Raw genomic sequence first — 15,357 nt, 5'->3', positions numbered from 1 at the left:
GAATGAGTGAGGCGATTAAACACAATAAGTGTTTCAGTTTGCCAATACCGCAAGTGTTGCAGATCTTCAATTTATACCATGTATACTGGTCAAAATATTTCAGGATCATGATGCTTTTTTGACATGATATTCCGTGTTCAGTAATCACTACAAAATAAATACAGGATATCCTTTAAATATTCAGTATACATCTTCGAAACATACAAGGTTACCTGAATGTTACAATGACACAGAGTACCATGTATCCCCGAGGATATACATAGATGTTTTGGGGACGGTAAATAGCCAGCACTAGGAATAAACCCTGCAGTTAGTCAGCCTCATCTGACAAAACACACTTCTGTGAAATACCATCCCTTTTCATTAAAATAGGTGAATGGAGTTGAACATGTACCAAGATTATTTCTCCAATACAGAAATGTGCTTGTATGAGTCTCCTTTTGTACTGGTCCAGACTAATGCCAGATTGTGAGGGCTAGGACACAGAGAGACCATCCCACATATATCATACTTACTCATAATATACTGACTACAAGCAGACAATTCCTGTTCCTGGGCCCCGTTCCTCAAAGCGATCGTAGCGCTTAGGTGATTGTAACTCCCATACTTTAACACAGACTTACGACTGTCGTAGCGCTACGATCGCTTTGAGGAACGGGGCCCAGAACAACCGCCAGGGTGACAACAAGTACCATCTTGTAACAAACTTTGGTAAGATGTTGCATGGGGGAATCATGTCCATAACATGACCGTACTATATTATAATCTTTATTCCAATGATCTATTTGAAGCACTGAAGCACTATGATTACGAACCTTACTCTTCATGAGTAATTTGTTACCATGATTGACAGAAGTGAAAATATTCAGGGTATCTAGAAGCATTACCTGACATGGTCTACAATGCGTAACTAACACATGCATGTTGGGATAATGACAAATGATAAAACAGGAGTATGTTCAGGAGGTTCGGCAAGCCATGACCAACACAACTGACATGCTCTTGATGCATGTACAGAAAGGGTTTATAGGAAATACCACAGGCCTGACTGACTGAGTTTGGTTTTACGCCGCTTTTAGCAATATTCCAGCAATATCACGGTGGGGGACACCAGAAATGGGCTTCACACATTGTACCCATGTCGGGATTCGAACCCGGGTCTTCGGCGTGATGAGCCAACGCTTTGACCACTAGGCTACCCCACCGCCCCAAAATACCACAGGAAGAGAGCACTTGAAAACTTAATATAAATCTAATGGAGAGTCAATGTAAGATTATCTTGAATCCCTAACTGATTCTTCAGCTGAAAAAACTGAACATTACATCAAGCAACCAACACATTTATATTACTGTTCACTTTTGTTTATAGTGAGTGAGTTTAGTTTTACACTAGACTCGGTAATATTTTTTGTTTATAGATCTTTCAACCAACACAGATGCAAACTCAGAATAACAAGGTTTTTTCATACCGCTGATGGAAACGATTGCATTGGCAACATTGGCAATATTTATACAACTACAGTGGAATGTTAACAAGAAGACAAAGTCGTCAATATCCCCCGCAATGGCAAAATACTCTTCATGATTATGTCTACGAGTTATGATTATGTCAAATATTTAGGTGTGTATATAGAAAAGTGGAAGGAGAGTATTGAAAGGTTTTTAAAGATCTGCTCCTGAAAGGAGCACTATCACCAATTTCAGTCTATGTCGAACTTGTTGCCATGGAAATGCCAAAAATATTTTATTCAGAAATCCAAAACTACCAAAAGGCACCAGTGCACCACCAGATCCATCTATGTGCCAAGTTTGGTGAAGAAATAGTGAACGGTTTTAGAGTTCTGCTCTGGAAAAGAGCACTACCACTAAGTTCGTTCTAAGTCGAACTTGTTGCCATGGAAACGCCAAAAATGTTTTATTCAGAATTCCAAAACTACCAAAAGGCACCAGTGCACCACCAGATCCATCTATGTGCCAAGTTTGGTGAAGAAATATTGAACGGTTTTAGAGTTCAGCTCCGGAAAAGTGCACTACCACCAATTTCAAGCTAAGTCAAAATTGTTGCCACGGTGCATATAATATCAAGCTAAAATTAAACTTTTATCAACCATCAAGCCAACCAATCTATAAAACTGAAATAACAGGTTCACATTCCAGATCTACAATATTTATAACTTAACTAATCCTTTAGAATGCATTATCATGTACCATTTTTTACTTAGAGACAAAATGTTTTAAAAACAAATCTGGAAACAAATAAAACAAGAGTCATCAAAAGATGACATATCCCCCCCGGCCCCCACATACTTGAAAGACCAAATCATCTGACAGTTACCAAATCGTTTCCATGGAAATCATGAGAAATATAAATGCCAAAAATCTGTAAATAGCAAAAGGCACCATTTCAAAATTTGCCTAATATATCTGCCAAGTTCTGTTGAAAGATACTGAACGCTTTTCGAGTTGTGCACCCGAAACGAAACCCACCCCTCCCTTTTGGGACTAAGTCCGAATTGTTTCCATGGAAACCGGGAACTACAAAAATATGCCAAAAATATGCAAATAGCAAAAGGCACCACTTAAGGATCTGTTTGATATATCTACCAAGTTTGGTTGAAAAATATTGAACGTTTTTTTAGTTATGCTCCGGAAACGAAGCCCACCCACCCCTCCAAAACGTTTCAAAAAATAAAAATCTGTAAATAGCAAAAGGCACCACCTTAGGTTCTGTTTGATATATCTACCATTTTTTGTTGAAAAATATTGAACAGTTTTTGAGTTATGCTCTGGAAACAAAATGATTACAGACGTACGGATGGACAAGGCGTCGACTATATCCACCTGCATTACATGTCGGGGGGATAAAAAGGAAACTTTTTGCAAATGGACAAATGACCAACTATCAATAACAGGTACTAACATTAACGTAGTTGGCTCCATGGCTCGAGTCCAGAGAGCAATGTCAGAGCTACACGAGTCATGTGTCTATGATAGAGTATGGGAGGGATCATAATCACCTTGAGTACCAGGGTCCTGATCAACCATGGTTTGTAATGTTATGACCTGTCGCAACTCAAATGTTTATCACAGCCTTACAAATGTGGTAACACTACAAACACTTTGTGGATTGGGACCCAGGCCAGTAGCAGAACCTTCAGAACATGATGATGAGCAACAGGGTAACTCAAACAAGAAGACAAAGTCATCAATATCCCCCGCAATGGCAAAATACTCTTCATGATTATGTCTACGAGTTATGATTATGTCAAATATTTAGGTGTGTATATAGAAAAGTGGAAGGAGAGTATTGAAAGGTTTTTAAAGTTCTGCTCCGGAAAAGAGCACTACCACCAATTTTAGTTTTAGTCAAGCTTGTTGCCATGGAAATGCCAAAAATAGTTTATTCAGAAATCCAAAACTACCAAAAGGCACCAGTACACCACCAGATCTATCTATGTGCCAAGTTTGGTGAAGAAATGGTGAACGGTTTTAGAGTTCTGCTCCGGAAAAGAGCACTACCACCAATTTCAGTCTAAGTCAAAATTGTTGCCATGGAAACGCCAAAAATATTTTATTCAGAATTCCAAAACTACCAAAAGGCACCAGTACACCACCAGATCAATCTATGTGCCAGGTTTGGTGAAGAAATAGTGAACGGTTTTAGAGTTCTGCTCCGGAAAAGACCAAAGTGCACGGACGGACGGACGCACGGAGTCCATTTTAATACCCCCCTCAAAACGCGTTACGGGGGATAACAAACACACAGTGAAACAGACACTTTCCTGGTGCATTGCCTAAAATTGTAAATGTCTCTTAGATTACACAGATTTTCTAAAGTAAATTACACTCCAGATATGAAAGAATCATGTGTTAAACTTCTTTTATGTGATAATGAAAATTCAATTAGTTTTCCTTACATTAATGACAGAAGAACATGATAGAACGTGTAATCTGAACATGTATAAGTTTGGGCATGACCATGATTGGTTGGCTTAGTGCTGACTGTACCATCCGTGTCCCATGATTCACTACTCCTACTGCGTCTGTACAGCTGGTGCTTAACATCGGCATCCGAAAGTGTTCGGTCTTTAATAGGACCATTTTGTCTCCGCTCACCATCAAATCCACCTCTACCAATAGGTTCTCTCCAGTTGGTCCGTGTGCCTGAAAATAGACACAACAAACTCAAAAGAAATGTCAGAATGATTTCCATTAAGTAAAAACATCCTTGATTATCCAGAGTATTTCATCAAAAGGAGTTAAAGAAAACACCTGACCTTTTCAAGACAATATTTGTTTGTTAAACGCCGCACTCAGCAATATTCCTGCTGTATGGCGGCAGTCTATACATAATCGAGTCTGGACCAGACAATCCAGTGATCGACTGCATGAGCATCGATCTGCGCAATGGGGAGCCGATGACGTGTCAACCAAGTCAGGGATTCTGACCACCCGATCCCGTTAGTCGCCCCTTACGACAAGCATAGGTTACTGAAGATCAATATTCTAACCCGGACCTTCACGGGTTACGCGAATTGGAATGATGACATGCATACATCCAGTTACCATGGTCACCAAGCTTGACCATCCGATCTCCTTTTACAACGTGTAATGTTATGTCAACCAAGCCAGCGAGCCTGACCACCCAATCCTGTTAGTCGCCTCTTACGACAAGCAACAACGCTTTCAAAATAATTAGATAGGTGGTAAACAGATTAACTAGTGAGAGGAAGGACTAACATAAGAGCATATTCATCTGTTGACAAACTTACTCCATCTTTCTTTCTGTGGCCCTGCCCTTCGCCAGTCTCCTCCATCATCTTCATGGGGCTCTTCTTTCTCTCGCCAATTTTCACTGCTCAGCGATCGAGAGAACTGAGGGTGTCTCCCCCCTACTTGGACATCATCAACAGTACGAGCGGAGAAGCTTCTGTCATACTTTTTACCACTAGAAATAACAAAGACCATGAAAAACTTTTTACAGCTGCTGTTGCTAAATTCGGAGATAGCATTACATGGGCTTTGTATGACAACTTTACGTGACAACTTAACCAGAAGATAACCTTTTTTCATTGTTAAACCAGAGAAGGCAGTGAAGTATCACTTTTATTTGTGCGACGAAGGCAGCAGGGATGTGTTTAACTATTTGTCTTGTGATGACTTGGCTGAATCATGAAATTTTACTTCCTAATTCTTTCCAAGCTGTACACATGCTAGTGCTGTTATAACTTGGGTCATAGAGGTACAATCACCTGTACCATAACAAACTTCTTCGTTATTTACTATTCCTTCCTGAATGTTACTAGTCTCAGAGAAGCTGACAGTTGTCGAGTTCTGTAGATGTCTTTAATTACTGACCATAACCTTGGGCTAGGTGTTCTCAACCTTGCTGCTTCATGTTCTGAAGTATTCTTATGTTCACAACATGTTTCATACTGTGATCAATAGCATCCTTCACAAACATACCCAAGAAGTATTTAAATTGACCTCACTCTACACAAATTCAGTAACTTTGATCAAGTCAAACCTGCAACAGTTTCAACCACTTGTACACAAGAAATAGAACATGTTGGCAATACCAAAATGGCTGCCATAACAACGATATCGCTAACAATCTGGCCCTGATTTCTCGAAACAAACTTAAGTTTTTACTCAAATTTCAAACTGAGTTTGACAATTTGAAACAGCTGAATATTTAACTCAACTGCATTTTTTAAATAAAAAAAGCCCAAACAACTTAAGTCATCTATCCACCAAACTCTAATTGTCTACTAAGTTTGAGTTTAATATTGATTTCAGTTTATTCTGGGAAATGCATTTTCCTGCGTTTTCTCAAATTTGAGTAAAAACTCAGACTTAAGTTCGTTTCGAGAAATCGGGGCCTGATCTCAAGATTGAAAACACAAAGAGAAAAAAGTTGTCTGTATCAGGCTTACACTTCTTCCCATCCATCTTTGTTCTGCCCCCGCGATCTCCCGAACCCACCGCCGTTCTCTGCTTGGTCGTAGGGTTGAGTTCTCGGGGGGAAGCCATCGCCTCGTCCCCTCCCTGAAAAAGTGCCATCTTAGTAAGAATGACACAACCATCATGAATTATTTTAGAACTTACAGTTTCTGGGGACAAATAGCTGAAGACAATATATGTAGATGAATTTCTGATGTACTATAAATACATTGTACAAAATCTGGGAATAAGGTCTAAAATCCAGCCTTGAATTTGAAATTCAAAAAGGGGCACTTCCACGGACGGAAACCAAAAATGCTCACAAAGGCTGAAACAAGTCACCAATGCACTGGGTTTAGGATATCTTTCATTCAGGGTAGATATTATATGTTGTTCACTGGTCTCGAAGGGGACAAGGGCTGATGTACCCCTGATGTTTGTTTATGTTAAAGTAACATCAATGGGTACATCAACCCATGGGCCCAGAGGGACCAGCGAACAACGTATTTATCTTACCGAACACCTCAATGGTAATTTTGAACTGTTTGAAGCACGGGCATCGGATCATAGTATGTTGTACCAGACCACAAGAAAAACAAAGTTATCTCCCCTCTATCAATTTGCATTCGAAAAACATCGGTAATTTCCGTACATCATATGTGATTCAATGTTATTTGAGATAAAGAATTACTACTACTAAGTACCAAATATCTCGGGATTCCCAGTGGGGTAGATAGAAAATGTTACTTGCTTGTAAGAGGGGTACATCGAAAATGTTACTTGCTTGTTAGCGGGGTACATAGAAAATGTTACTTGCTTGTTAGCGGGGTACATAGAAAATGTTACTTGCTTGTTAGCGGGGTACATAGAAAATGTTACTTGCTTGTTAGTGGGGTACATAGAAAATGTTACTTGCTTGTTAGCGGGGTACATAGAAAATGTTACTTGCTTGTTAGCGGGGTACACGAAACTGGATACAACATATCACAACGTGCAGATTAAGTAAAATCACAAGGAAACTTACTGACTTGAGTGAGTGAGTATGGTTTTACGCCGCTTTTAACAATGTTCCAGCAATATTACGGCAAGGGATACCATAAATGAGCTTCACACATTGTGCCCATGTGGGGAATAACTGACTATTAATCTTTCAGAGCAGGTTCAAAAGGAAAAGCTAGCTGAAGAAACATGTTCATGGAGGCTATATAGTAGTGAACCGAAATACTAATTACAACACATTTTTCAATATCAGACAAAACATAGGATGGTCACTGAAAGAGTAGAGTGTAGTTTATTTTACCAAGTGCAATGTCTTGTACAGATACAGAAACAAGAACATGTATCATACTGTCAAGTGAAGAGTCATGATGCATCTGTACTGTGTTACTTCCCAAACAAAAACTCTGCCTTTGGTGCATTGTTTCAACCCTTGTGGTCACTAAGTGATGGTCAAGTGCCTACCTCTGCCTCTGCCCCGGTCTCCACTTCCTCTGCCCCCTCTGACTGGCTGCCCCCCTCGACCCATAGACCGGAGCACTGTTGTACTGTTCACAGACTGAGACATCAACCTCTGTAAAAGGAAGCATAACCTTGTTTGATGTTCATTCCAGTACAGGGTGACCCTGGGATCTCACATAATAGTCAGGATTAAAAATACAACATATGAACAATTACAAGCTGAATGTCCTGGACCACACATGGGGTTACCAGATTTAGTCCTGACAAGCAGCTAAAGTCACAGTAATTATCTATGTACAATTATAAAAATCATGTAAACATGTCAAAAGCTTCACACAAAAATTCAAGCACATTCTTCCTTGATCCTACATGCCATGTGATAACAAACACAGTTTGTTGAGAACATTTCTATTATTCAGGGTCCAACCTGGGGTGTTGTACTTCGAATAAATTATTCTAAACAGATCTTTTAATCTCTTACCTGTTCTTCCTCAGTTAGAGAAATTAGAGCCAGTGGTTTCTGCGCCTCTTCAACGTATACTGGCGGAAAGTTAACAAGGTCTTCAGGGGCTTTGTAATTACTGTGGAAGAGGGCGAGCATCTCCTCTCGCCCATATCTGTATTCTGCTAACTTGAATTTGCCCCCTAACCCAGGTGTGGGCGGGGGAGATGCAACACTGTTCCCGCCTGACAGCTGTCGGAGCCTGCAGAGCAGAAAGCAGTTTACCAACATGCTACAAGATCATCATGAAAGGATCAAGTTAGATCAAGGTTCAAGTTAGTGTATAATAGTTATACACTTTTGCCAAATACTGCAAATACATCATTTACATGGGGTTTAGGGGTCTTGAGAAAGTGAATCACTTGGGTTTAAGTTTGGTTTTACGCCACTTTTGTGTAACCCAGGCGCACATGTACAACATAGACAAAAAACATGGAATCGTTACCTTCCAGAATCTGGGATTTGAACCAATGACCAAAATTTACTGGCTGGCCTCAGCATGTAAAGGGATGTAACTCGTACAGATAACTCTGCCTTAAGATCATTGCAACGTATGCACTCATTGAGGTGCCTTTAAATAGGACTAGAGTCCATGTGCGCATGCGCAGAGCGTGTAAAAATATCCACTGACATATTTCCGGTTTGGTCGTATGTATACCTATAGTGGAAACACATTCTAAAGAAAAGCTCTTACTAAGATTATTTCCATGTGACAACAGCTAATAGCTGAGTACATACTTCCATTTGTCTACGGTTTTCAATAAATGATGTCCTATTTTGGTTGCAATTGCCTTAGAGATGTGGGGTTTTTTAGTTGTGAGAAGGGGATGTGTGGGAAAGACGGTGCTGGTGAGATGTGTTTGTCACTGATATGTCAATGTCAAAGTTAAGTATAATCATGATGACAGTGACGCAAATAAATCATACATCAAGGAACATGTGATTTGAAGAGCACTTTTCCTTCAAGATTATCCCACCATGAGTCAATGAGTTGCATTTAACCCGGTTTGTCAGCTAAATGAATGGCTAAAATCCACTGATATTTACAACTATTTACAACTTTTTATTTTTGGGTCACATACAAGATGCCTGAAATGACTGGTGTCTGCATAATCACCCAATGTAGGCTGTCAACATAATTGAAAACATTGGGTGCAATGTTTTATGAGATATCGCGTTTAAACAAGTTTGAAAAGCGGTCAAAGTGTCGTGGCGACCTTAAGGTCAAGGTCACCCAAATCAACTGGTGTCTGCATAATCCCCTAATGTAGGCTGTCTCCAAATTTGAAGACATTGGGTACAACAGTCCATGAGAAGTCGCGTTAAAAAGAGTTTGAAAAGTGGTCAAAGTGTCATGGTGACCTTGAAATAAGGTCAAGGTCACCTTATCGACTGGTGTCTGCATAACCCCCCCAATGTAGGCTGTCAACAAATTTGAAGATATTGGGTACAGTTCATGAGATATCGCGTGAACAAGAATTGGGACATACGTACGTACACAAGGACGGCTGTTGCTACAGGGGACAAGAGAATGTTAACATAAATTAAGCTATTTATTTAACTAATCCCCGCCTTTGCTTCATAAATGAATTGAGATCAGATGCATTCGACATAAAACTATATATTTGTTTTGAATTTTGCTTTCTTTAGCGTGTGTTTACACTATCTGTAAACATACGACCAAACCGTAACTAGGCCAGTGGATTTCTTTTACACACACACTCTACGCATGTGCACAGCAAGTTGAAAATTAATGTGAAACCACTGAATATAACATGTCTCAAACTGAAACATTGTCTCCAGAACTTCATCAACTGCTGGATTAAGAAATACAGTTCACTCTACTACCATGTATAGTGTAATAAAACACACTTTCGCCCTGAACTATTATAATGTTAAAGAACTCAGACGCAAACGAAAGTGTGCTTATTACACTATACATGGTGGTAGAGTGAACTGTATTTCTTTTCTAAGATGCCAAATTTAATACTTTCTAAGGATAATTACGATTATTCTAAGGCAGAAAACAAACAACAGTGTCGGTGACCTAAATTAAGAATCCTCGCACAGGACTAACTGGCGCGCTGTTCTATTGATGTGTCTGCCCCCCTACGTTTAGACGAACGTTACCAGAAAAAAAAAGATAAACAGTTTAATGACGGTTTACGTGGATTAAATATCTTCTCTAAATTATTTTTATTACATCTGTGATCAACGAAAACCATGTGGGGCAATATGAACGTCGCATTTCTACTATCAACGTAAGTTTAGATCATTACGTCCAGATGAAGCTGAATAGTCAAGCGACATTCTACGATTGCATTGTGGGAATGTAAACATTGCAAACGTTACCGTGTCGCTGAAAACTTCTGAGTCGAATTGAGACATTTTAAACTTCGCAAAACATAAACGTAATGTTTCCACCAGTGACGTTAGCTGCGTGAAGCAATTGCAAACCAGGAAACGGGATGCAACGGAGTAGTTTACTGTAGGAGGCTGTACGAGGCGATGACAACTGACATGCATCGTGACGTCGGTTACATTGTGACGTAATGCAAAATTGTTCGATTACGAGGGGGCAGACTAGAATGGCATTGCATTGTGACGTAATGCAAAAAGTGCACATTATGGTCTGATAAGGTACTGTCGGCGCCTTTGATCTTTCACCGAACCATCTTAGAATTGATATTAAAATTCAAGTTTAATCCCAACCCCTCAAAGCCCCAAAATGGTGTTAGAACGTCTACAATGAAACTGGAAAGGTCTACCAATCAACCACAGACTGGCAGTAGGGTTCTGAAAAGGACACCTGGACTCCTTGCTTAGTTTTGCACATTGTGGTATGCAGCTTCTACAGCAGATGACAACTCCAGTGAATTGACTTTCAGTTTTTTACTCTGGTTTACCAATATTGTGTGGCTGATCATTAAATGTTATAGGGAAGTACTCATTCAAAGTTAGCATACTTGCCCCTTATTTATGCACCATGTCTATATTATCCACAATGTCCAATCACATTCTTCATTAATCATTTATGCAAATAATGACTACTGTCCCAGAAAATGTCCTTTTACAACATGTTTAAACATTTCATGGTAGCTTTGACATTATTTAATACTATCTTTATGAAACACATGTAAAAATGTCTGCATTCAATGAGGACATAGGTTACCATAGTTACAGATATAAACTATTTGCATGCACTTACCATTCAGGGCCAAATTTGAGAGTATCTGCCATTTTAATGTTTGTTGAATAGCTGAAAAATAAAAAGCATTCATTATAATTAATCTGATACAGAAATACCTCTGTTAGCATCCATCATCACGTATATGCACCATGTACACATCAGTACGACTTGATTACATTAAAATGCTACTGATAAGCATCAATCCAACACTGACGACACACTGTGCATACAATTTGAAACAAGATGAGGACTTCAGTGATCTCAATATGATGACAAGTGATACCTGTGACAGTGAGCGAGTTGGGTTTTACACCACTTTTAGCAATATTCCAGCAATATCACAGCAGGGGACACCAAAAATAGGCATCACACAATGAAACTATGTGGGGAATCGAACCTGGGACTTTGGAATGACTAGCAAACGCTTTAATCATTTGGCTGCCCTACCGGTGTAACATGATAAACCAAATATGAACCAGCATTCCTTGTTTTGAAACATATACACATAGTGTGTGAGAAATGTTAAATGGAATTAGAAAGTACAATTTTTGAGATGCCACCACAAATACAGCTAATTTCGTGATTCAAACAGGCATACTTATGCATCCCATGAGGTGAGGTGAGGTGAAATTGGGTTTAATGTCGTGCTTGAGAATATTTCGCTCATATGACGACGTGCATGCGTGTGTATGTGTATGTGTTTTAAAGTCCCTCCTTCCCATTCAAAAGAGGAAAATGATACTGAAACAAACTTGACAGCATGGACCTGTCAGCCTTATAAGGATAAATCACAGGGTTTACCTTCCATGTAATACTGTCTCCATGCATGGGTGGAAATAACTTTAAAATTGCTACTGTACTCCGGTACAGTGGCACATGTAAAATCACTTACCCTGATAATTTTTCCACTATACCGGCAGATTTTCATGATTTTTTAAATAAGCAACATAACTAACATTGGAAAGTCAACTGGACATTGGTACACCGTCACTGGACTGGGACGTCGAGCAATGGGTTATTTCGGACCAGTTATTTCCACCCCTGCCATGAACCTAGAACCTCAAACTGAATTCCACACTAAGCGCTGTTTGTATTGACCTAGAGGGAAATGTGAACTGGGAAAAAACCTGTGTTTTTATTATAGCTCTTGAAGCCCAGTCAGAGATAAGTCACATTATCATGATAATAGACAGTAAAGTCAACACAATTCTTCTACTAACGTATGTCTTGGCTGACAACGATAACCATATTGTTTGCCATTTCACCTTATTTTGAACGTTACAGAACCCATAACAAGACAATTCAAGGAAGTCAAATTTATACATCGAAATAAGCTGCATTGTTGTATCTGAATCTGGATGAAACAACTATGACATCTGTGTTGGAAAACTATGACTAAAACAAAAGGACAGGGCCATCTTGCACCCAGTAATCATGACCTTATAGTATGCATAAACTGATTTAAAACAGTTTAGCATGATTAGACAGACAACACAATATTATTATTAATCAATATTTTACCTAACGATACTACATGATTATATCACACTTGACATCAGTGACATTGGCTTGTTATGAATGTTTCACACTTCTGCTTTCTTCATATTTTATAAATAATTTGTTGGTTTAAAAAGCCATATAACAGTGAACACATGCATGACATATGCTCCAGATTAGAAAATCTTTCATATTTTCTTCCAGTAAACATAGGTTTATAACTTTTCAATGACTCTAGCGTCCTTATTATGCAGAGACTTGGTTAGCTCCACTATCTGTATCCACATTAATGAGAAGATATTTATCTTTATTTACATAACTGTGGGCTTGAAGTATGAAGTACTCTGTACCTCTACTGTAACTATGTGTAAACAGTTTTGGGTTAAATAATGCCATATATGCAATTAAACCCATTGACATGTTTAAGTAAATAATTTCTTTGCTTTTCCACCCGTATCCCCCCTTAAATTTCATTCTAGTCAAATAATATCACCTGAGTATATACCGGTAATTCCTCATCTGATAAGGATGAGTTTTAACATGGTTCTTTAATTATATCTGAACATACTGAAAGACATATCCAACTTCTAAAAATGCCACTCAAAGAGATTTGTCCTCATCGTTAAAATTTAGGGGGGATATGGGTGGAAGTCTTACCGTGGTCAGTTACTTAAACACAGTTGACAACAGCTGCTAATAATAAGGAAACATTCAAGGATATATGGAACTTTCCTGAAATCTGTGCAGATTTTGCGTGGAGATATCATGTGCGTTAACTATGCCATCTATTATCCTACTGCAGTCTCTATTGCAGTAAGATTAAAGGAAAAATGTTTTGTTTATAATCATTGTGACACTTTGTCATTGAAATGCATAATGATTAACTTTCAAGTTCCGTATTTATGCTTTGTCAGGCTACTTAACATTACACGATGATGTAACTTACTTTACACGGGATGTGACATAAAAACAACGATATGTCACCACGCAACCTTGTGAAAATATTGTTTTGCAAGCATGGCAAATTCTTAGGGAGTGAAATTGTGAGACAGAAGACACATGATGCGCAAAAATATTCATTACTACTCCATCTATATCCGATTCGTGTGTCTCAGGGCAACGGTGCATAAGGTGGAAATACAAACATAATTTGACATTAATGAAGAAAAATAACTGTCAATCGCTAGGTATGTGCAATAAGTAAAATATTTACACTTACAGATGGTAAGTATGCAAATCGTCGTGGTTTGTAACGGTACCAGATGTCAAGCGACAAATGGGCATAAAACTATGATGGGATAGGGTTATACAGTGTTTAATTAATAAATTGATATTGTCAGACATAGAAACAATGATTATTAGACCCTAAGATTGTGCCAGCAAAGTTACCTTGCCAATTTTACCAGCTTGCACACGAAAGCACACAACCAAGATGGCCGTAGAGCAATAAGGTCACGTGACTTGATAACAGGGGTTGTAGCTTCCTAAGCACTGCTTCAATCAACTAAGGTCATTAATGCGTGAAGACGCATCATGCGGTGTTCATCTAACAATCTGTCACCGATGGTTATAAAGTTATACAATGCATCAAACTACCTACTCGGAATAGACAATTAGTTCGATGGCATGGCAGTCAATGGGTGTCAAGTTTCTATTGGTGTCGGCCCGGGAACGTGACATTTGATATTTAGGTTGAACATCCATCGTGGCGAAACCACTTGGGGCTCAGTTACAGTTCATTGACACGGAATTGGGCGCTCCCTAAGTTAATTAATACATCTTAACATAAAATCAAATTACATATAACTTTTAATGTTCAGTCAGTGTGAAGTAGTTCCGACTGAACACAATGTTACAGTGTCATCAGCATCTTTTCCGAGCAGATTGTGTAAGGTACACCACACTTTTCAAGGATTTTATTTCAGGTTAAAACATTATCATGTTTTAACACACTTAAATAGTTTTCTGAATGCTGCTAAATTTGAGCTGTTAAATTTTAAATTAATTTTTAACTTGTTTCTGCCTGTTTCAACTTTGTGGGCGTTCTGAGTACATTCTCAATACATATTATTCTGTACTGACCAAATAATCTTGGAAATGTAATACATTTAAAAAAGATTAATCTTTTCACGGATCCTCTTTAAGATTTACCCCGTAAATAAGTGTGATCAAATACTGTGGCAGAAGAAATAACTTACTTGTTAAACCTGTCCATGTGATATAGTTCACTACAATACATGCCACTGGTATTAAATTAGTTTTCACGTTACTAATATGTTTCATTGGTGTTTGTCTCATGCGGCACTCAGCAATAATTCACCTGTTAATAATCGTGTCTGTAACTGACAATCCCGTGATTGATACAATGAGCATCGATCTGGAGTGAATGAGTTTTGTTTTACGCCGCACTCACGCACTCAGCAATATTCCAGCTATATGGCGGCGGTCTGTAAATAATCGAGTCTGGAAAACTCGGGAAAACTATAACGAATTTATGACATATTGCACGTGTGACTGTTTCCATTCAATATATATTTTGCAGTTTGGAGAAAACATCTTTCGCACAGACTACTGAACACAAATAGCAATCTGGAATAAAGATACACATTTGACACATTGTGTCTCTAGATCGGAACGTGTGAATGCACAAAATAATTGAAAAGAGAAATAACCAAAAAACTATGCCACTACCAGCATTGCAAATGTTAATTTGGAAATATAATATAAATAGGAAATTATGTGATGAATTACCATAAGCAATTAACGC

The 15,357-nt window shown here is 38.6% G+C and overlaps 1 protein-coding gene across 1 annotated transcript in view; it reads right to left on the bottom strand.

Moving 5' to 3' along the window:
* LOC124257114 (GRB10-interacting GYF protein 2-like) overlaps window positions 1-14,060 on the bottom strand; it is a 45,629-nt gene extending 31,569 nt beyond the window's left edge. The window contains 7 exon segments of the mRNA XM_046691104.1: window positions 4,009-4,164; window positions 4,773-4,948; window positions 5,937-6,048; window positions 7,405-7,513; window positions 7,883-8,105; window positions 11,112-11,162; window positions 13,980-14,060. Coding sequence (XP_046547060.1) covers window positions 4,009-4,164; window positions 4,773-4,948; window positions 5,937-6,048; window positions 7,405-7,513; window positions 7,883-8,105; window positions 11,112-11,143 — 808 coding nt within the window. The 5' untranslated portion in view covers window positions 11,144-11,162; window positions 13,980-14,060.
* Window positions 14,061-15,357: the final 1,297 nt, after the last annotated feature.

This window comes from Haliotis rubra, unplaced genomic scaffold, assembly GCF_003918875.1.
Source record: "Haliotis rubra isolate DU_JTF1 unplaced genomic scaffold, ASM391887v1 Scf65, whole genome shotgun sequence".
NCBI lineage: Eukaryota > Metazoa > Mollusca > Gastropoda > Lepetellida > Haliotidae > Haliotis > Haliotis rubra.
Note: the sequence above shows the minus strand (reverse complement) of the source record. Positions and strands in the feature narration are given on the sequence as shown.